We start from the raw sequence: 21,875 nt of genomic DNA, 5'->3' as shown, positions 1-21,875 counted from the left end.
GTGTCAGTCTGAGTGCAGGAGGGGGCTATTCCAAAAGTGCGCTGCAGGCACCCGAAAGGAGCGACCCCCTAGACGTGCCCGATGGTATACAGGAATTAGCATGAGATGCAGCGCAGAGGATCTCAGAGCACGAGGTGGGCGGTAAAATTGGACTCTATTCCTGAGAAATGGGGCCCGAGCCGTGGAGCACATTGAAGGCCAAAACCATTGCTTTAAAAGATCGGGAGCCAGTGCATAGCAATCAGGTGGGAGGACATCCAAGTCCTGAGGCTGAGCATGCGTATCGCATTAGCTGCTGCGTTCTGTACAACCTGTAGTCGATTTAGCAGGTATTCAGGGATACCCAAGTACAGAACATTGACATAGTCCAGCCTAGAAGTAACTAGCGCCTGGACCACAATTTTCCTGTGTGCTACTGACAACAGAGGAAAGAACTGCTTGAGCGTCTTAAGTACTCCAAAGCAGGTGCCCACTACAGATTGAATTTTGGAGTTCATAGATTTATTTATTTATTTATATCATTTATAGAGTGCATCAATCACCCCTGTCAGGGTTCTGCCGCGCTGTAGCAGTCAGAAAAGGTGGATCAGAACAGTGAAGTTTTTAGCATTTTTCTGAATGACAGGTAGTTGGTATAGAGAAGGATGTCCCTGGGTAATTGATTCCAGAGTTGGGGTACCAGGTACGGGAAGGATTTGCCTCCTAATCTGGTATATTTTATGCATGTACGACTAGGTGATCTTTGGACCCTGACCGGAGGGTTCAGGTGGGGGGGGGGGGGGGGCTGTGTATCTGACCAACTTGTCGGACAGGTATCTGGGTCCCATTTTATTTGAGGCCTTAAACACCATGCTTTTTCTGAGTATGGGCAGCCAGTGTAGTTTGCGGAGTAGGGGGAATGAGGCAGGTCTGGGAAGGGCACTGGCCACTAAGCGGGCAGCCATGTTCTGGACTACTTGTAGTTTGTTCAGGGAGATTTCCTTGGCTGACATCAGCAGGGCATTACAGTAGTCCAGGCGGCTCAGGACCAGTGCTTTACCACGGTTTTCCGTGAGGAAGATGGGAAAAGGAGGGGGAGAGACTCTGCGAAGCAGTCTTAATGCATGGAAGCAGGCCCTAGTGGTTGCAGTAGCATGCTCCTTGAGGCTAAGTTTGTGGTCAATTTAGACCCCTAGGTTCTTAACCACTTGTTTTGGGGACGGGGCTGGGCCCAGTTCAGCGGGCCACCAGTTGGGTGACTATCTAGTTACTGCATCTTTTAATAACATAGTTTCAGTCTTTTCTGCATTCAACTGAAGTACGTAGTTGCTCATCTATTCAGTGATGGTTTTCATGCCCTTTGAGAAGGTGGCCTTGATGTTTGTGGAGCTTTTGTCGAAGGAGAGGAGTAGTTGTGTTGTCAGCGTAGGATATTGGTATGAACCCCAGGTTTCTCAGAAGTGACGCAAGTGGGGTGACGTAAATGTTAAATAAGGTGGGGCTCAAGCATGAACCCTGGGGTACTCTGTTGGAAACCGTGGTGGTCTGAGATTTCAAAGGAGCAAGGTTGATTGTTTGGGTTCTATCCTTCAGAAAATCAGTCAGCCATTTTAGTGGGTTGTCCTGAACGCCCTTGGCTCTTAGTCTTTCCAGCAGGATCTGGTGTGAGATGGTATTCAATGCTGCGGACAGGTCGAGCAGCATGAGAATCACTGCTCGGCCGTCGTCCACAAGCATTCGGATGTTGTCTGTGACTGTTACCAGAGCCGATTCAGTGCAATGACTAGGGCGGAAGCCAGACTGTGTGGTTGAGGCTGTCGGAGGAGCAGGGAGAGGGAGCAGTGAGATGGGACGGTAGTTGGTAATGACGTCAGGGGGCAGTTTGGTATTTTTCCTGTTGGGCAGAATCTGTGCAGCTTTCCACTCTTTTGGGAGCTTGCCATCCTTTAAAGAGCTGTTTAGAATGACGCTGATGGGGGCAGTAAGCTGAGTGGGAAGTAATCTGGAGATTTTGGCTGGGAGGAGGTCAGTAGGGAATCCAGATTTAGTCTTTCAGCAGGGATTCCGTGTCCTCAGTAGTGAGCAAATGGAATTCTTTTAGTTTGTTAACGCTGAATGTGACAGGGGGATTCGAGACTGAGGTTTGAACAAAAGCTGGGGGTTGCGATTATTTTGTTATACATGTTATACATTTTTTTGTGTGAGGTATCCTGCTATACTGTCACATAAAATCTGAGTTGGTGCTTTTTCCGTGTTGCAGGCTTTAGGATAGATGAAAGTGTTGAGTATCTGAAATAGGGCTTAGGGGTGTTAGATAGATTATCCTCAAGTCTGACACCTACATTTTTTTCCATTTTCACTGAGAAGGTAGGGGGAAAAACATATCCTGGAGCCACCAATTACGCCAGATATCATCAATAGCGAAGCCAAAAAACATAATCTCCGATTTCTCAGTTTTACATTTCAATTCATGTGATTGGAGCCAAGAAATAACTCGGTGAGGCAGGTGTTGATCACTTCTCCTCTAAAGTCTGCCTCGTTGTCACAGGTAAAATGATGTTGTTTATCGTCAGCGTACGATACTATCTAGTCGGGGGGAGGGGGGGTCATATAAAGATTAAAGAGGGTGAAGCTCAAAATCGAGCCCTGCGGGACCCCAACCTTTAGAATGGGAACGGATGCTGTAAAGGGCGGAGCACAGACGGTTTGTTGGCGGTCTTTCAAAAAGGAGGAGAACCAAAGAAGTACCGTGCCCCCGCAGCCGCAATCTTGAAGTCTCAGGAGGAGCTGATCATGGGGCACGGTATCGAAAGCCGCGGATAGGTCCAATAATATCAGCACGGCCTTCCCACCTTTATCTAGAGTCTCCTTGATGGTCTCAGAGACTTCTAGAAGTGCGGTTTCCGTGCTAAGGTTTGACCTGAAACCACACTGGCTCTGATGGAAGATTTGATTTGTTTCAGCATATGATGTGATAACACTAAGGTTTTTTTTTTTTTTTTTTTTTTAACAGGGGGAGAAATTTGGCCCTCTTCCACCTGTCGGGAACAGTTCCCAACTCCAAGGAGGCGTTTAGGATCCGGTTTAATACAGGGTTAATTACCTCTGCTATAGATGCCAGCACTTTGGCTGGACAAGGGTCAGCCGGTGAACCTGATTTAAGGGTTTTCATTATATCCAGTGATTTCTCCAGGGGTATAAGAGGGAACTGCAAAAGCTGAGGGACTTATAGCCAAGTGGGCAGGGAGGCGACAGCTTGGTTAGCACCATCAGCCAGGGGCTGCAAGGAAAAAGTGTCTTGAATTTTTAAAATTCTCTCATAGAAGAGGCTAGGTGGTTCGTCGGGGCCTCAGTCGGCGAGAATGGCCTAGTAACCGCAGAGGGAGAAGAGAACACTTTCATTGTTTTGAAACGTTCTTTGCTTTGGTTCCCAGTCTGTGAGATTTTAACAGAGAGAAAGGTTTTTCCCCGCCACGATTCTTTTATTATACCCCTTAAGCGCCAAATTGTAAGCTTTTTTGTCGTTGTGACCCAATCGATGGTGTCCAGGTATACCCCAAGAACCCAACTTATCTCTCTAGTCGGTGGTCACCTTCAGGAAGTCTCCTAGCCCAAGCCTGCAGCAACTTTGCTGAACCGAAGACTCCATTGAAAAGCACAGTGTCCCCGACTTCTTCTTGGTACCCGGCTGCCCTAGTGCCACTGGTGGTGCAGCTCTTGTGCTGGGTCGTTGGCCGCTGCAGTGCTGACCTTAACCCCAGGAGCTTTGCTCCCACATCTGAGTGGCCTGCACGTAACCAATCCCTAACTGAAGCTCCCCCTTAGCCCCATTGGCTAACATTGGGCCCCTGCATTTTCCCCCCGGCCGGCCCTGTGCCACTGGTGGTGCAACTCGAGTGCCTACCTAGACCTTGGGAAACCTTGCTCATAACCCCAAAACTCCTACTTGTAAGATGTTTATTTACCTGTAAAATCGTTATCCATTTTTTTCCCAAAAGCACCCATATTACGAGATTTTGGACTATAATGTTGTGTTGAACTGTTTTGTTGTATGGGGAAAACGGTAAGTATAACTCAAGCCAAGAAATGGTTTACTTACCTTGTATTGTGAGATCCTTAGGTGTGTTATTTAGGCATAACACCCCCAGTATTCAACATAATCTAAAAGGTACAAAAAAAATATTCTAAAAGTAATTACTGTGCAACCCAAACTGCTTTTTAAAGTCGTACCATCCTGTAATAATTGCAAATCCTTCCTCAATTGCATTTGTGTAAAGGTTTACAATTGAAAGTATATTTTACCTACGTGCACCAAGTCCTGCTTGGTTCTATAAATAAAATAACAAGTATACCTTTTTTTATACTTGCTCAATTAGTCTGGATTGTGTCAGAGTGTGTGCCATTAGTCTTGATTGAGTGAATAAAATAAATGCTGAACACTCCCTCTGGACAGGCTTAACTGCTCGCCCACACTACCCAAGGAGAGCGGTTAGTTCTTACCCAACCTAGCCTCTGCGATACCTCTGGGGACTCCCTGGATTCTGTGCACCCTATACCTTACTTTGGTATAGTATATACAGAGCCAGCTTCCTACAACATGCAAGTAGAATTATGCTTATACTCCATATCCAAAACATATTTCCGCGAGCTTGAAGAGGCACATCTGTCAAAATGATGCTTTCTTTAAGAAGTAACGTCGACCTGAAAGCAGTTTACATTGCATCATAGTAGAACTGTACTCCCTCTAAGCAATAATGTTTATTTAATAATTATTTCTACCTACAAAAACCTGGAAAGCAAACCAGCGCAAGTGTCGAAGAACAGCCGACTGGTGGTGATGATGAAGTGGGTGAGACCGACATGCACTCAAACTTTCTCCTTCACAATCTATTTCGGAATTGAGTTGTTCTGATGGAAATAAAGGATTTAAACGAGTCAGGGAAATGTGAACCAGTAGTGCACTGGGTTGTGTACTTAACAGATGGAAGCACAACTAAAACAGGAACATACCACTGTGGCACAGGGGACCAATGTCTGAGCAGGAATTGTCATTGATGTGGCAGTATTCGAAGCGAGGTTTGTGATGCAGTATACAACAGTGCAGGGGAGGGGTGTTTTATTGGTTTTGTATTATTATTTCCCCTTTTTTTCTGAGAAATATGTATATTAAATGTCAATGCATAATGTTTTGTACTTAAACTGTAGCAGACGGCCTTTGGGTTACAGAGCCCCGCATTGTATTTGCCACTTGACGCAATAAAATAGGTTATAATAAAAAAAATGTTAAACTGGAAAATGCCTTCAAATGTGAGACACCATTAAAAGCAGACCATGGAAACTTAGAAACCCAAACATTAGCATAATGAAAGGTTTGTGTCGCCAAAGAGCTAAATTACTGGAGCTTACAATGGGTTTAAATGGTAGATTCCAAAGTAGGCTATCACGGATGGCACAAACAATAGTTTCTGAACTATGATGGTGCCTGTTGGGCAGGCAGCGATTGAGAGAGTAACTAAGCAGAACTTGGGATTGGTTATTCTGCTCCTACCTGTGGCTGCAGTCAGATTTTGGCTTTTTCAGGAGGGGTTTACCTCTTCACCAACTGGGTATTAGAAGTTGTCTGTTCTGACATGACTAGGTTTCCCTGTGCAGTGCATCCCTGGGCATAAAAATAACTTTAGCCAAAAACAATATTATGCACAAACCCCCAAAGCTAAAACAGTTATTCAGACACCTTTGAGAGGAAAAGGGTGTATGTGCCACAATAAACAAAGAAAATTACTGACTTGGTCTGAAAAAAGAATATGGAAAACTAAAATTCCGTGGCTCACCAAAGAACACAAAGGAGCCTGGCAAGGACAGTAGCAAAGGCTCAAATCTAGGTGCGCAAGACACACTAAGCAGGTGGAGCTACAAGGCAAATTGGGACAATGACAACGCTGGGAATTCGCAAAACAAACATTAAAGAAAACCAAAACAGTCCTACAACTATTACCTTAAAATACCTCTGTACTATTTAGAAGGAAACAAAATTAAATCAAAGTCCTCTACATACAAAACACACAATTATGTTTTGCAATACATTAACACAGTAAATGCATAAATTACCTGTCCTTTAGGCACAGTTCTCCTTACAAAGGGTATTAGGACATTTTTAAACCAGAGACCCAGTTCTCCCGGAGGAACATTCGCCGGAATCACACCAAGTAGATCTGCCAATATCTTCTCATCAAACATGCTTTCAAACTCAGCCTAAAGAAGAGAGAGAAGGATTTTGAAAACTCAGAACTGTAGCAAACAAATCATATGTGAATCACCAAAATATAAATGTTTGAAACTACATAAGCAATCTTTAATTGAAGGTACAGTGTGGTGATTTCATTACCTATATCATCAACTGGCTATTCTTAATTTTAACAATTTTCTTTAATTACAGCCACTATATTTATAAGCTTTTTAAAAATGTATTTACAATTTCCATCTCTCAGTGACAGGCTTCAAATTTGAGTTTTAAGACTGAAAGCCCTCGACACAAACTCTGCCCCACCCCTTTTTGTGCCAGAAGAGAAGATTCGATCATCATGAATGACCAGTATTTTCACAGTAATATTTTGAACTCTAAATGACTTATTAAATTACAAATCCATTCACAACATCAACGTTATACAAAACGACATTTTACAGTGGTTATTTGATATTTATTCAATGTAATACCTTAATTTCATAATATTACAATACAATCTGCCAAACTGCAAAATATTCTATGGGAAACTTAAACAGTAAAAAAACAAAAATGCAGGTATGAAATGTCTTATACCCCTTTCTTTCAGGGCTGCATTTTAATACTGTTCCCCAATGTTGCTATCAAGAGTACAAAAAAATGCATTGTACATTGCAGAGTTAGAGGTGCAGATCAACAGTATGTAGTCATAAAAAGGGTACATTCTGGTGCTATATGCAATAAATTAGGCAATATACCCATCTCCAAAACATCCAGAAAGCCGCCGTCAGTCTAATCATCAACCTGCCACGACACTGCCACATCACCCAGCACCTTCACACTCCACTGGCTCCCCATAGAGGCAAGAATCACCTTCAAGATTCTCACCCACGAGGAGGAGCTATGCTGGCAACCAAGATGGCCGCATAAGCTCCCGGCTCCTCCGACCTCCGATTCCAACCTGAAGATCCTGTCTTTAATCCTGATTTCTTGCCCTGCCTTCGAGTCTATGAACCGGTCTAGAACGGAACGCTGCTATCCCGAGCTTTCTACCGGTTCGGAGTACAAAGATACGTTGTGTGGAAGTTTGTGGCCTAATCCAACTTTGAAGCCTGGGTCTCAATTACTGGCCCAGCCAGGGCTCAGTTGATCAACATCGGCTGTGGTGGAGTGGCAGGGTCCGGTCTGCTGAACCAAAAAAAAAAATTCGGATCATTGTGATTGACGGTCTGTATCCTTGGCGAATATCAACGGAGGGGTGACGGTACACGACTGGAGTGGTGGACAGGGTTCTCTGGCCCGGTGGCCCAGAACGGCCTCCACTGGCGCTTGCTGGGCTGGGATCTCTGATTTGCTGTGGCGACGCCCGGAAACCCACAGTCACAAATGCTTAGTCCCCCTCCACAGTGCTCCGTTCCACAGTTACCTGTTTCCCACGGCGAGTCCATGCTCTCGGGGGACGTGAATTGGCCTGAGACCGATCAAGACATGGTGGAACAGACCGAGACCGAACCGTCACTAAGAACTGTACTAGCGGCCTTACGATCGCTTCATGTTTGTCTGGAAGCCCGCTTTCAAGGTGTGCTGGACAGACTGTCTGAATTTGTGCAAATCAGGCTGGACCCTACTTCACTAAGAGAAGGGGAAAGACTTGTGACACACAAGAAGGCCGCATTGATGGAGAAAGCAGATTCCGCACTGTGGGAAGTTTTGAAACCCCTAACAAGAGTTTGGTGTGACAGTAGTGAGCTTGGTGCCACAATTTGTTCGTCCGGCCCACGATCGTCAATTATTGTGGGAAGAACACTGGATACTCCCTTTCCGGAGCCTTTCGATGGGAACTGAGACTGGCGGGGGACCGCAGCTCTCCCCCACACATCGATACCACCAAGATGGTTGGTGACACACCATTGTGAGACTATAGTGGGGGACTGTATCTCTGCACCTGATGGTGTTTTCTGCATTTTCATCTCCCTACTAAGTTTTTGTTCGAACTCTGCTATGGCTCTGCGTTGTTTTGATTATCCTGCGGAAGAGATGACTCGTCCGGAGGGGGTTCGTATGTCAGTGCGGAAGGGTAAAGGATGAGATGGAGTAACCATCGACGGCACCGAGTCTTGCGGGACATGGGGTTTGCTAGTATAAAATTACCGGAAGGCTGGGCGATGTTTTTTTAAGTTTCCCCTGTAGCATTACGTATTTTGTACCAATAGATTTTTTTGACCATATTTGGGGATTCTTGGTTCTGGCGGAGGGAGGGGGGACCGGGGGCATGTATGAAGATGCCCTCCTCCATTTTTCCTACTATTAGAGTTTTAGTTTCGTTGGGGCGACAGGCACGCTGCTAGTGGGGTTGGGCTATAGCCATCTGCAGGGGTGGAGGGTGGCGGGTAGATGGGGGGGGGGTTATTTTGTTTTTCTTAATTTCTATGGCCCTTTTTTTCTGCTTTCCTTCCTTTTCTTTCCTCTTGGATCAGTATTGTTGACTAATCATCCTGATTTTTATCGTTCTATGGTATCTAGTGCTTCTGCTTTCTATATCATCTTACTTTCGGTGGGCAGGCCCAGAGAAGGAGTAGTTTCTGTCCTGTAACTCCAGTTCTGTAGTAGGGGTATCTCTGTTATAGTCATAATCTAGTGAATAGTCCCGCCCATGTGCGTGGACCCCGGAGCAATCAAAAATAATCTCTTCAAGTGTCGAAAAATGCAGACCTGCACAGACACTTAAGAGAGAATTAAAGACAGATAATGCAGCCTATAACACAGGCTACACTGTCCAGTACTTCAACTAGAAATTCCACCAAAAAAATACACAAAACAGCAAAGCCTGTACAGATTTCCCTTGCTTCAGCAGAAAAAAACCCCTGGAATGATAGAGAGTAAGATCTGGACAGACAAGCCGCATAGGCTGCCATTATGTGGCTCAGAACAGGATACTGTGCCTTTAAGAGAACTATCCAGTACTTCACAGTATCCCAGAATGCACTGCAGGTCCCTTTTACTTTCAGTTCTTTTTGAAGGCGCAACACGCCAGACCTGTAGCATTCCTTACATGAATATCTCTCTCCACCGGGGAGGAGGGCGGGCATTTATGACTATAACAGAGATACCCCTACTACAGAACTGGAGTTACAGGACAGAAACTACTCCTTCTGTAGTAGGGGATCTCTGTGTATAGTCATAATCTAGTGAATAGAATGGCAAGCCCATCCCCACACCAAAGCGGCGGTGGAGAAACGAAAAATAACACCACTATTGTGCGAACAGATTTCGCAGCGAAGCCTGCCCAACCTGAGCGTCTGCTCTGGGATCAGTGTCCAGGCAGTAATGCTTAGCAAAGGTATGGACCGACTTCCAAGTGGCCGCCTTGCAGATTTCTGCAATTGGAACATTACGGAGCACAGCAGTCGTGGCAGCTTTGCCCCTGGTGGAATGAGCCTTAGGTTTACCCCCTAAGGTCTTATTAGCTTTTTGGTAACACAATTGTATGCAGGACACAATCCACCTCGAGATGGACTGCTTCGAGGTAGCAAGACCTGTCCTGACTGATCCATAATTGATAAACAATTGGTCCGACCTACGAATATCTTTGGTTTTATCCAGATAAAATTTCAACACCTTCCGAACATCCAGGGAATGTAAAGACCTTTCCGCTGGAGATGAAGGATTCTGAAAAAACGTAGGCAAAGTTATAGTCTGGTTGACATGAAAATCAGAAATAACCTTGGGAAGAAACTTAGGGCGAGTACACATAACAACCTTAGCAGCATGAAATACAGTTGAAGGTTCTTGGCAACACAACGCCTGAATTTCACTCACCCTGCGGGCCGATGTAATGGCCACGAGGAACGCCGCCTTCCAGGACAGGTGCTGCAACGAAGCCTTATGAATAGGTTCAAAAGGCTCCTTCATCAACCTGGACAGCACCACATTCAGTTCCCATGAAGGCGAAGGAAGCCTGACAGGAGGAAACACTTTCTTCAAGCCTTCCAAAAAGTCTTTGATCACAGGGATCTGGAAGAAGGAAGTCTGTGAAGGGCATTTCCTGTAGGCAGTCAATGCAGCCAGATGGACCTTAATGAAATGGACATTAAGGCCAGACTGCGACAGATGTAGAAGGTATGGAAGGATGACATCTTCCTTACATGTCGTCGGGTCATAGTTCTTGGACTTGCACCAGATACAAAACCTCTTCCACTTGTAAGCATACGAAGTCCTAGTGGAAGGTCGCTTAGCCTCCTTCAGTATGTCCATGCAATCTTCTGGGAGATTAAGATGGCCATATTGCACTCTCAGGAGCCATGCCGCCAAACTCAAAGACGAGAGGTTGGGGTGCAACATCTGCCCCCCGAACTTCGTGAGAAGGTCCGGCCTGCACGGCAACTTCATGTGAGGAAGGAGAGACCGGTGAAGCAGGTCCGTGAACCACCACTGCCTGGGCCATTCCGGGGCAATCAGTATCATCCGCGCCCTGGACTGGGACAGCTTGATGAGAACCGTCGGAATCAGGGGAATGGGTGGAAAAGCGTACAGAAAGCTGTTCGACCTGTTGATCCATAACGCATTCCCCAGTGTCCCCGGCTGGTAGTACCTGGAGGCGAAGTCTCGGCATTTGCTGTTTTCTGCGGTGGCGAACAGATCTACGTCTGGAGTTCCCCACCTCGCGAAGACTTCTCCTAGTACTTAGTCGTTTATGACCCATTCGTGGTTCTCCTGAATCAGTTTGCTCAGTGCGTCTGCCTGAACATTCTGCACACCTGGCAGATGGGTGGCCGTTATCGTCAGTCCTCGGGCCAGAAGCCAGTGCCAGATCGCCTGCGCCTCCTGTGACAGGGTGCGCGATCTCGAACCCCCCTGCTTGTTGAGGTAATACATCGTGGTCGTATTGTCCGTCTGAACAAGCAGAGAGTTGGTCTGGAAGGACGGAAGAAAGGCTTTCAGTGTCAAGTGAACAGCTCTGAGTTACAGGAAATTGATGTGGTACGTGGACTCCGTCGGGGACCACGTCCCTTGAATCTGTAAGTCTCCGGAGTGCGCTCCCCAGCCCTGGAGAGAAGCATCCGTCACGATAGTCTGAGTGGGAATGTCCTTGTGGAAGGGAACTCCCCTGAGGAGATTCTCCGCTGAACACCACCACTTCAGAGACTGAAGAGCATGCAGAGACAGTCGTATCTTGTCGTCCCAAGATCCTCTCCTCTGGTCCCACTGATCCTCCAAGCACTCCTGCAGCGGTCTCATGTGCAGCCGCGCGTGTGGCGTCAGGAAGATACAAGAGGCCATCGATCCCAGTAGAGAAGACACCTTCCTCACTGTTGTAGATGGAGTGGTCATAAGAGCCTGAGCCTTCCGAAGGAGTGATAATCGTCGCTCCTCCGAAGGAGACACGCTTGCTGACATCGTATCGATGGTGGCTCCCAGGTACTGAATGCACTGGACCGGAGTCGGGACAGACTTGGACATGTTGATGTGCAACCCCAGCTTGTTCAATAGAACGCACGTCTTCTGGAAGTGCGCTTGAGCTTCCGAGAAGGAGGAGGCCTTGATCAAACAATCGTCCAGGTACGGGTAGACAAACACCTTGTTCTTCCTCAGGTGTGCCGCTACCACTGCCATGCACTTCGAGAAAGTTCTGGGCGCAGACTTCAGCCCGAATGGAAGTACCGTGTACTGATAGTGATTGGTGCCGACTTGAAATCGCAGGAACTTCCTGTGTTTGAGTGCAATGGGCACATGGAAGTACGCATCCTGTAGGTCTATTGCACATAGCCAGTCTCCCTGTTGCAACTGAGGATAAATCTGATGCAACGACTGTATGCAAAACTTTTCTCTGCGAATCCACTTGTTTGTCTGTCGCAAGTCCAGAATAGGCCTGAACTCGTTCTTGTCCTTCTTGCGGACCAGAAAGAACCGGGAGTACAGACCTCTTCCTCTTTGAGACAGAGGTACGTCTTCTATCGCCCTTTTCCTTAACAGGATATCGGCCTCCGCCTGGAGCTCGCGCAGTTGATACTGCGAACTGACCGGAGGAATCGATGGAGGAGGGCAGGTGAACCGAAGACTGTATCCATTGCAAACAATATTCAGCACCCACTTGTCCTGAGTAATTTCTCTCCACTCTGCCAGAAAAAATTGAACGCTTCCCCCCACCGGAGCGGGTAACGGATGAAGGGGAAGTAACCGCTCAGGGTCGAGACCCGGCCGGGCCTTTGTTAGCTGTAGAGGACTGCTGTCCACCTCTACCCTTCTGGCGCTTCTGGAAGGGTCTCCGGAACTACTGCTGTTGCTGCTGCTGTCCCTTAGACTGTCCTCGTCCTTTCCCCTGTGCACCGAACCATCTCTGGAACGGGCGGTAGGACTTCTTTACCCTTGGGCTTCTCCAAGCCCACCCCCGTCAGGGTCTCTGTCTCCGCCTTCAAGCGGGCCATCTCATCATCGGCATGTTTTCCGAACAGTGTCTCTCCTGAGAACGGCAGATTGGCCACCCGCTGCTGGGCCTCCGGCTTGAGTGATGTGAGCCTGAGTAAAGCATGACGGCGCTGGTTGATCCCATGACAGTAACCATGGGCCCCCAAAAGAGAGATATCCGCAGCCGCGCTGAAGACCTGGTTTGAAACCAGCATCCCTTCCTTAACGATCTCTAGGAAGTCCTCCCTCTTGTCTCGTGGCAGAAGGTCCGTGAACTGTTGCAGGGAATCCCACAGGGCACGGTCGTACCGCCCCAGCAAAGCCGAATCGCTGGAGGCTTTCATGGTAGTGGAAGCAGTCCCACAAGCCTTCCTCCCAGCCGAGTCGATCCATCGGCTTTCCTTATCAGGCGGCACGGTGGAGGACGGGGAGGTAGAGTTTAACTTCCTGGCCGCCGTCACTATAACTGAGTCGGGTACTGGGTCCATTCGCAGGAAAGCCGGGTCCGAATCCGGGGCCCTGTACTTCTTCAGAAGTCAGGAGGGAGCGGCCTTCACCACCGCTGGCGTAAGGAACAGCTCCTCCGCAGGTTCCACCAAACCTGGCACTAATGGCAGCAGGGGGCGAGACAAATGCTTCTTGTGAAGTGTCTCAAATATCACGGACGTCGTAGGTGTAGGAGCCGTCACCGTGATGCCTAACTTTGTCGCCCCCCTCAGGAGAACCTCCTGGAACGTGCTGATGTCGTCCACCGGAGACACCCTTGTCCCCGGGGAATCCGACAAGGTCGGCGACTAGGATCGTGTCCTGGAGGAGTCCGTGCGGGACCTGGACCCTCGCCTCCTATGGCGACGTCTAGATCTAGTGGAGGATCTACGCCGACTTCTAGATCTTCCTCTCCGTCCGAAGCGTGACCTTGACTTCCTAGGCCTCGGAAGATCCACCAGAGCGGGCGTCTTAGGTTTGACCGGGGCCTGCGGCTTGGGAGTCCCTTTGGGAGGGGTCGGAAACCTGGGTAATGAAGCCGACCTCGGAGGAACCGGGGGCGGCCTCTCTGGCACCTGAGGTCTAGGTACGGGTCGCGGAAGCGGAGGCAAAGGAGGAGGGGTAGGAGCCCTCGGAGGGAGACCCCTCGGCAATGGAGGCGGAGGCGTAACTTGTGACGGCGTATACACCTCGGAATCCACCGAGCCCGGTGATCCACCACCCGCCTGGGACGTTGGCGAGCCTCCCATGGCATCAGGCCTTTTCACCCGCTTCTTCGACGTCGAAGAATGGTGACCAGACGGCGAGCGTCGGTCCCTCGATGTCGAGCGCCTCTTCCTCGGCGTCGACCGTCTTCCATGCCTCGACGGCGACTTCGTCAGCCTCGACGGCGATCTCAACCACCTCGACGATGACCTCTTGCGCCTCGATGACGACCTCTTGCGCCTCGACGACGACCTCTTGCGCCTCGACGGCGACCGCCTCGACGGGAACTGCGACCGCCTCGACGACGACCGCCTCGACGGAGGTCCACTCCTCGACGACGAGGTTCCCCTCGACGACGATCTTCTCCTCTTCGCCGACGGCAAACGGCGGTATCGCCTCGACGGCGAGCGCCGACGCCGGGCCCTTCGACGTCGATAACTCGACGTTGAGTCCAACGATGATGACGACGACGGCCTGTGCAACTCCCTCGACGTCATGCGTCGACGGCGCTTCGCCCCAGAGCCCTGGGGAGATGGGGAACAGACCTTAGTCATCCCTCTCGACATCGTGGTCGGCGCAATCGACCCAGACGGAGAGCGGGCACGCTTGCTGGTCTTCCTGCCTCTGGGGAGCCCCCCAGAGGCCTCAGCACGGGCAGAAGAAGCCCCTCCAGACCCACCTTGCGCCTTCAGCCTTCTTTCCTCGAGTCCCTGAAGCCTGATCTTCTGTCTGTCCTTCAGGGTCCTGCCAGAGAAGCCCTGACAAATCTCACACTCCTCTGGGACATGGGAAGAGGGAAGGCAGAGGATACACACCTCATGGGGATTTGACTTGGCCTTCTTCCTGGAACACTCCGGGCATTTGTCAAATAATGCAGGCATATTCGACAGCAAAAAGGAGCAAAAACCAAGAAGAACAGCACTAAAGTACTTTAGAAGCACTCAAAACGAAATTAACAGTGAAAAATCACCAATAAACCCTTGAAAAGGGAGAGCTCAATGCTCCAGGGTCCTGCTTGCAGGAGCCGGAAAAAAGAACTGAAAGTAAAAGGGACCTGCAGTGCATTCTGGGATACTGTGAAGTTCTGGAAAGTTCTCTTAAAGGCACAGTATCCTGTTCTGAGCCACATAATGGCAGCCTATGGGGCTTATCTGTCCAGATCTTACTCTCCATCATTCCAGGTTTTTTTTGCTGTTAATAGGGAAATCTGTACAGGCTTTGCTGTTTGGTGGATTTTTTTGGTGGAATTTCTAGTTGAAGTACTGGACAGTGTAGCCTGTGTTATAGGCTGCATTATCTGTCTTTAATTCTCTCTTAAGTGTCTGTGCAGGTCTGCATTTTTCGACACTTGAAGAGATTATTTTTGATTGCTCCGGGGTCCACGCACATGGGCGGGACTATTCACTAGATTATGACTATACACAGAGATCCCCTACTACAGAAGGATAGCATCAAGATTAGTGCCTTTATTGTGGGTTTGATTGTTATAGTGTTGAGTAAGACCTTACTGTTCCAGGCGGGAGTCTAGTGCTTGCACTGTAGAGTCTCAAACAAGATCCAAGTGGAGCTCTCATTGGCCACCTAAAGAATGGCTGTCTGAGTAACATCTAACTCATTCTAAGTCCCTGACCAAAATAGCTAAACTGCCTGCAGAACACAAATTTCCCTGTTTCTCAGTTTAAAACACAGCATTGCACCAGCCATCAGAACAATACGCTGGCTCACTACGATTCATCCTAGCCAATTTAAGTGTTCTGCATTGTGGACCACACTGTATTTTAGATCAGAATCTCTATTGAGGATCATATAAAAAACAAAAAAGGATGTAGGGCCCAGCAACAAAAACAGAATTCATTGAAATAGTCCCGTACTCTCTAACAAATAATTGCAATCAAAATAATAATTCAACATTGTTTAAGCCTCAAGTAAAAACATCGAGAAGTAAAATGATATGTCTTTCTCCACAGTTGAGAGCACATTTAAAACCAGTGCACCATGCAAAAAAGTAGGACGGGAAGATATACAGAACAACAAGGAGTGGGGGGTTATGGTAGACTTAATTCAAACACCAGAGGGAATTAAATTTACAGGATGGTGGGAAACGGGCGAAACAACGCAGGTAGAGCCATGCGTGCCGTTCCTACGCAAGCGCAACCACACTTGGCTGAACGTCGCATGTGCTTGTTTAAGGCAGATAGCGTGGTCTAGTGTCCTGATGGGCAGGGACAGAAAGAGAAAGCAGCGGTACAGGAAACTCCTCAGGCGGACTGGTAAGTAGGTTTAGGTTTGGGGGGGTAGTAGATGTGGGTCAGATTTAGGGTTCAGAGCAGGGAGGTCAGGGCATTTTTTTTAAAGGGCACAGGGTTTTAGGGTTAAGGAAGGAAGGAGGTTTGGGTATTTTAAGGGCTGTGCGGGGTCAGTTTTAAGGCAGGGGTGGTTCGGGTAGTTATTTTTTTAAAGGTCGGGGGCGAATTTAAGGTTTACGGCTGGGTCGATCAGGGCAGTTTTTTTTTTTTAAGGGGGCAGGGTTTTAGGCCTCAGGGCAGGGGGAGGGGAAGGGGTAGTTTTAAAGGCAGGACGTGGTAGGTTTTAGGCCTCAGGACGGGGGGTGAGGTAGGAGGATAGAATTTTAGGGCAGGGAGGAGGGGGTCAGGGTAGCGGCAATTTTAACCACGCACATCCCTTTACCAAACATGCCTTTACAATAAAACTGCGTGGTAAATACATGTGGGGTAAAGTTTAAAGGAAAGTGTGGTTAAGACGCACTTGTTGTTCAGGGCGCGTGGTAGAGACATGCGTGGTTTAGCCATGAGCGCCTCTGTCATACAACCCAGGGTGGTCATCGAACAGAACATTTTTGTTGGCGCAACTTGTTCTGTAATAGTTTTTAATGCAAACATTTTGTCAAATCACCTGCAAACTTCTAGAGTTATTTCAAACTTAGATGAGTTCCGCTGATAAAAACTAAGGAAGACAGCACTGCTGGGAATAATTGGAATGCAATTATCTTGAAAATACTTGCACTGAGCATTGATAGCCAAACAATACATATAAGCTCTTATGGCCTAATCATACACTTCAAAAGCCTAATGTTCACCTACACTGTCAGAATGTGTACAATGTTCATGTTAAAATAATTCAGTAATAAGAATAATAAACCCCAGACTGCAGGCTTTCTTCAAAAACCTAAGGCTCTTACATCACATGGTCCAAGTGGAAAATTGCATATTTCACATATTATGCTCTTACCTCGTTCCTAAGCCAGAGATACTGTGCACATGATAGATTCCCTTTCTCAAGTTGTACCAGAATTTCACTGAAAACATCTTCATTGTTCAAAAACTCAGTCCAGGAAATTCCACTAAAATGGCATGTAAAAAAATTATAGAAAAGCCAATTTTCTTTTTTTGAAAATGGGTGAATATATTTTTACACAGACATTTAGAACCTTTGTAAATCAGTAAGCGCTTTATGCAGTTTTTCTTTTTATGGTGCATCCATAGAACAGAGGAAGGAATGAAAGATAAATGGCAAAGTAAAGAGATGTGCAAACAGTGTATTTGCTAGCTCATCCTACTGTCATAATCACGTTCCTTATCACCTTAGGAATTACTTTCTAGGATTATTCTCCAAGTTTTCACGAATCTGATACGAGAACAATATTTTTATTGAAAAAAAAGACACAGGCAACCTATTGACTTGCAACAAACAAATTATAGCCACAAAAACAAATAGGTTAAAAGGCTCCGTAGAACATGTTCTTTTTGTGATCATTTTATAGGGTAGCATTGTCATCACACTTCGAGAACGGCTTTTGTTTTTTAATTGTTTTTATTTATTTTAAATTGTAATCAAACAGTTTGATATGACACTCAAATTATAAAAAATTTAAGATAATTAAAATGCTGCTGTGCCACCAACTTCCTTGCCAAACCTGCAGGACAGCTTTAGGTGACAACAGATATTGATACATATGGGTATTACTGGTGGAAGTAGCACACTTTAGGCATTTACAGGAAATCTGTGGTTACATAGTGGAAATTCACAAATGTAATCTCTATGGTTAAGAAGGTAGCAAAATGTAGTGCATATTCAGATTTGTTACAACTGGAAGTAACATATAAATATGTCAATAAATTGTGAAACGTCCTATTTAATACAAGTTTATTTCGGGCTGTGATACATTGAAATTAAGATTATTGAAACCATTTACCTTGCTTTCATCTTCAAATGTTACTTGGGGAAGTTTAGTCACATCTTTTTCAGCTAATTTCAGGAGACTCTTGTCGCACACAATCACTTGAGAATTCACCGGACTGTGCTTACTATGTGAATTAATAGCTGTATTTTCAGCTTCTGGCCATTTGATGAATTCCCTCTTTTACACTTTCTTGGTGCATCCAGGAACAAAGCCTAATTGGTTCTGGTGAATCCGATCTGACAGCCCTGGTGAGATTCTTTTCCCCCCAACAACTTCCATAGTCTTTAACAGTATAAAGTGAGCTTCGGGGTTTGGTGGGGGTGTTGATATGACGACATGTATAGGGGATTTCGGTGAGGTTAGGTGAGCTACTATTATAGCCAGCTTGCAGGCAGAACAAGACTACCATGCTTGCATACTACAACAGCAGTTGCGGAGTTAATACCAATCTGTATGTGGTGAAAAGGTTCCAGTAAAGACAGTTCCTGCAAAGAAAAGGCCTTGTGTTAATGGGCATTCAACCTATAACCTCTTGTTTTCCTCAGAGATTTCGGAGTTTAAAATTTAATAGTAACATAATGCTTTTTGGATGTTGGATTTCCACTTTTACTTTCTGGTGCACTTTACTATCAGTTCTAGGGTTAAAATCTCCTACAAAGAAAAATCCTTGAAAATCATAGTACTCCACCTTCAACACTCAGTCCATGACTAGTCCCCGTGATAGGTAGATGAACAAGAGGCTTATGATCCCAATTTATAGGTGAAGGAATTCACACAGTCATAGATGCAAAGGAGTAGGCCAGTAGGCACTGAATTAATGCTGAGCTTAATACAATACTAAAATTAGTAACTTTACTATCTGGACTCTGATTAGTGGCCCATTAATTCCGATGGATGAGTCGTGTTACAGGATCCATTGGAGATGAGAGATCTGTGGAAATACGGATGAATTGCCTTGTTCACCCAGAGCTTTCGGTCATTTTAATAGCTGTAAACTCCAGAGGAAACTGTGGAAGGAATGGGGAATTTGTTGGTGAATGGGATCTAGAATTACCAATCCACCCAGTAAAATCTCGCTTCTCAGTAGAACAGGTGATTTCCATGAAGATCCAGCAATTTAAGAATTGAAATTAAAATCTGAAACTATGAACACTATGAACACTTATTCACAGGTACTAAATTACACATTTTGGGGCTCAGAATTTGCTTCTTGTTCAACACTTAGAAAGTGGAGCTTGAAGCAGGTAGATATCAGCAGATCATAGATCATAGATCTCTCTTTGGAACAAAAGGAATAATATATCATAAAGCTACTGTTGTACATCGTTCGTCCATAATCAAATCTTCAAGATTAATACTTAATGATTTAGATTCTACTTTTGCTTCACCCTTAAGTTAAACGATGAATTTATCACTATGGCATAGTGCTCTTATTAAAATGAATAGAAATGTCAATTTCTGGACTTCATGGATTAAAGCGGGCATTTTCTATCTCAAAGATGTATTCGGTGATGATGCCTTTATTCCCTTTGATCAACTACAATTAAAATTCAAGTTCCCTGATACTGATTTGGTAAAATATCAATTTCTATGTAACTCAATTTTAGACTCTTTTCCGAAAGGTATTCCTTCTATGATTACGACTGATTTGGTGATTTATCTTCATGCTGTTTCTACGTCCTCAAAGGCTGTTTCTCTTTTGTGTAAAAAATTTGCTACTTCAATGGGTACCAATATTAATATATTTTCAACATTTTGGAACACTGAACTTTCAATTTCTATATCTGATGACTCTTGGAATATTATTTGGATCAATAGCATTTCTGGTTGGTTACCGGTGTCTGTTTATCAAACAAATGCATATATTTTGTTTAATTCCTTATGGACACCATTATGTCTGTATCGTGCTAAATTACTCCCATCAGATATTTGTTGGCCCTGTAATTTACGTCTTGGGTCATTGCGTCACATGTGATTTCATTGCCCTATAATTTTGAAATTTTGGTCTGAAGTTTGGGACGTGATATTGAAAATATTACCTATTCATGATGTTCTTTCTTATAAATTGTTAATTTGTAAATCAGTTGTACTTACACATCCTCTTAATGACTGAGGCAAAGATGTTTAATTTCTTGATTTCAGCTGGTTTAAAATCAATCACTTTTTGTTGGAAGGACGCTACTTCTCTCTCTGTTCATGCTTGGTGGTCATGGATCATCTTTACAAGAATAGGTGCTCAATTATCACTACAAGGAGTTAATCATAATCCGCTTTCTTTTTTATTTGTTTGAATATATTTTATTAGTTTTTCAACATTTATTTCCGTTACATACTTTGGCATTGAACAATGGGTAATGATACACATAGTCTGCTTAACACCATTAGCGACAATACAACATAATGATGGTACGTAGTGAGTTATTGAGCACTCAACTCGTTGTTTTTAGTAGAATAAATTAATTATGTGAAAAGCAATGGAAGCATTGGAAAGTGTGGTGTCGCATGGCGTTAATGGCGGTGTGTTCTGAGGTATGGGGACTAGATGTGATGTGGGGCGGCATGTTCTTGTGGTCGCACGCCTTCCCCGGGTCTCTGATAATGATTAGCGTGCGGTGTATCCCGTGTTGTAAGGTCGCATCGTGAGTTACCCGGATTAAGCAGCCATCTGTAACCAATACTATATTCACAACTGTGTAACAGACGTGTCAAATGAAAGCTGTCTTGACACCCGAACTCAACGTGATAGGAAAGAATAAAAAAGAAAAGGTAACGTGCAGGAGGAGGATGAGAGTGATGGGCTAACATGGCGGGTAAAGTGTCAATGTGTGTCCGCGGAGGTGAACGTTATTCCGGGACAAAGGTGTGGAGCGATCGAGGTCATGTGGCGGGAAGGGAGGGGGGGGAGCGGTTCGGCAGTATCTAATTGGTGCAGGGATGTCAATGCCGGGGGGGGGGGGGATCTAGGTGGTTGTCATACCATGGCTCTGCAGAGAGGTCTCATCACATAGGTGCGGGTTATGTCTCCCACTCGTCTGAGCTGATGGGGCAGCGGTGGGGGTATGGTGTTGTCTATCCCAGTCTCTGCCCGGGGCCAGCTCAGAAAGGGGCGCCAACTAAGTAATTCCCCGGTCCAAGCTCGCCCGCTGGGAGGATTTCAGGGTGTTATCCCATAGTTGCGCAATGGGGAACTTCCTCAGCCCCGCCGTACATAATCCGCTTTCTTATCAATCCTTTTGGTCACCTATAGATTCATATTTGCTGTTATGATCATCGTTTTTCATTGTTTTTTTGTTTTTTCTTCATAATTTGTTTATGACCAATATTGCTATGTTAATAGTAACTCTACGTTTCATATAATATATGTCCCCTCCTCCTCCTTCCCCCCTACCTCCTCCCTTTCATTATTTTATTTTCCCTCTGATTGATTATTCCTTTATTGTAATTTATTGATCTATTATAACTTGTTCATAGTTTGTCTTCCTCAATTGATTGGATTTTATTGCTATTTCATATATTTTTGTATTGTCTATTTATGTCACTTTTTGAAAATTCAATAAAATTATTCTGAACATAAAAAAAGGAATAATATAATCTGAAAGGAAAAAGTGTTATGCCATTGAGGCACTTAAAACTTAATAACAAGGCGGGCCAAAAAAGATCAATTCGAGAAATTGCAGACCGACGAGTGGAGACCTCAAACCCAGGCACTCAGAAATGTTCTACCCTTCTTCAAACATCTAGAAAATGATCATCAGAAATGCCACAGTACAAGGCATTACATAATCTAACAGAGTAAATCGGGGACCCACGAGTAACCAACCATAGAACATAATTGAGAAAGGAGTTTGTGCTCCAACAATAAAGGGTTGATTTTTACCT

The 21,875-nt window shown here is 45.7% G+C and overlaps 1 protein-coding gene across 2 annotated transcripts in view; it reads right to left on the bottom strand.

The window, feature by feature from the left end:
* The window catches only part of KNTC1 (kinetochore associated 1), a 913,665-nt gene that overhangs the window by 687,958 nt on the left and 203,832 nt on the right, over positions 1 to 21,875 (bottom strand). For both annotated transcript variants that reach the window (XM_078667574.1, XM_078667573.1), the window contains exons 21-22: positions 17,045 to 17,156; positions 6,088 to 6,231 (exon numbers count right to left, since the gene is read on the bottom strand). In XM_078667574.1, the coding sequence (XP_078523700.1) occupies positions 6,088 to 6,231; positions 17,045 to 17,156 (256 nt within the window). The remainder of the gene's footprint in view (positions 1 to 6,087; positions 6,232 to 17,044; positions 17,157 to 21,875) is intronic.

This window comes from Lissotriton helveticus, chromosome 11 (assembly GCF_964261635.1).
Source record: "Lissotriton helveticus chromosome 11, aLisHel1.1, whole genome shotgun sequence".
NCBI classification, from domain to species: domain Eukaryota; kingdom Metazoa; phylum Chordata; class Amphibia; order Caudata; family Salamandridae; genus Lissotriton; species Lissotriton helveticus.
This window is presented reverse-complemented; position numbering and strand designations above follow the sequence as displayed.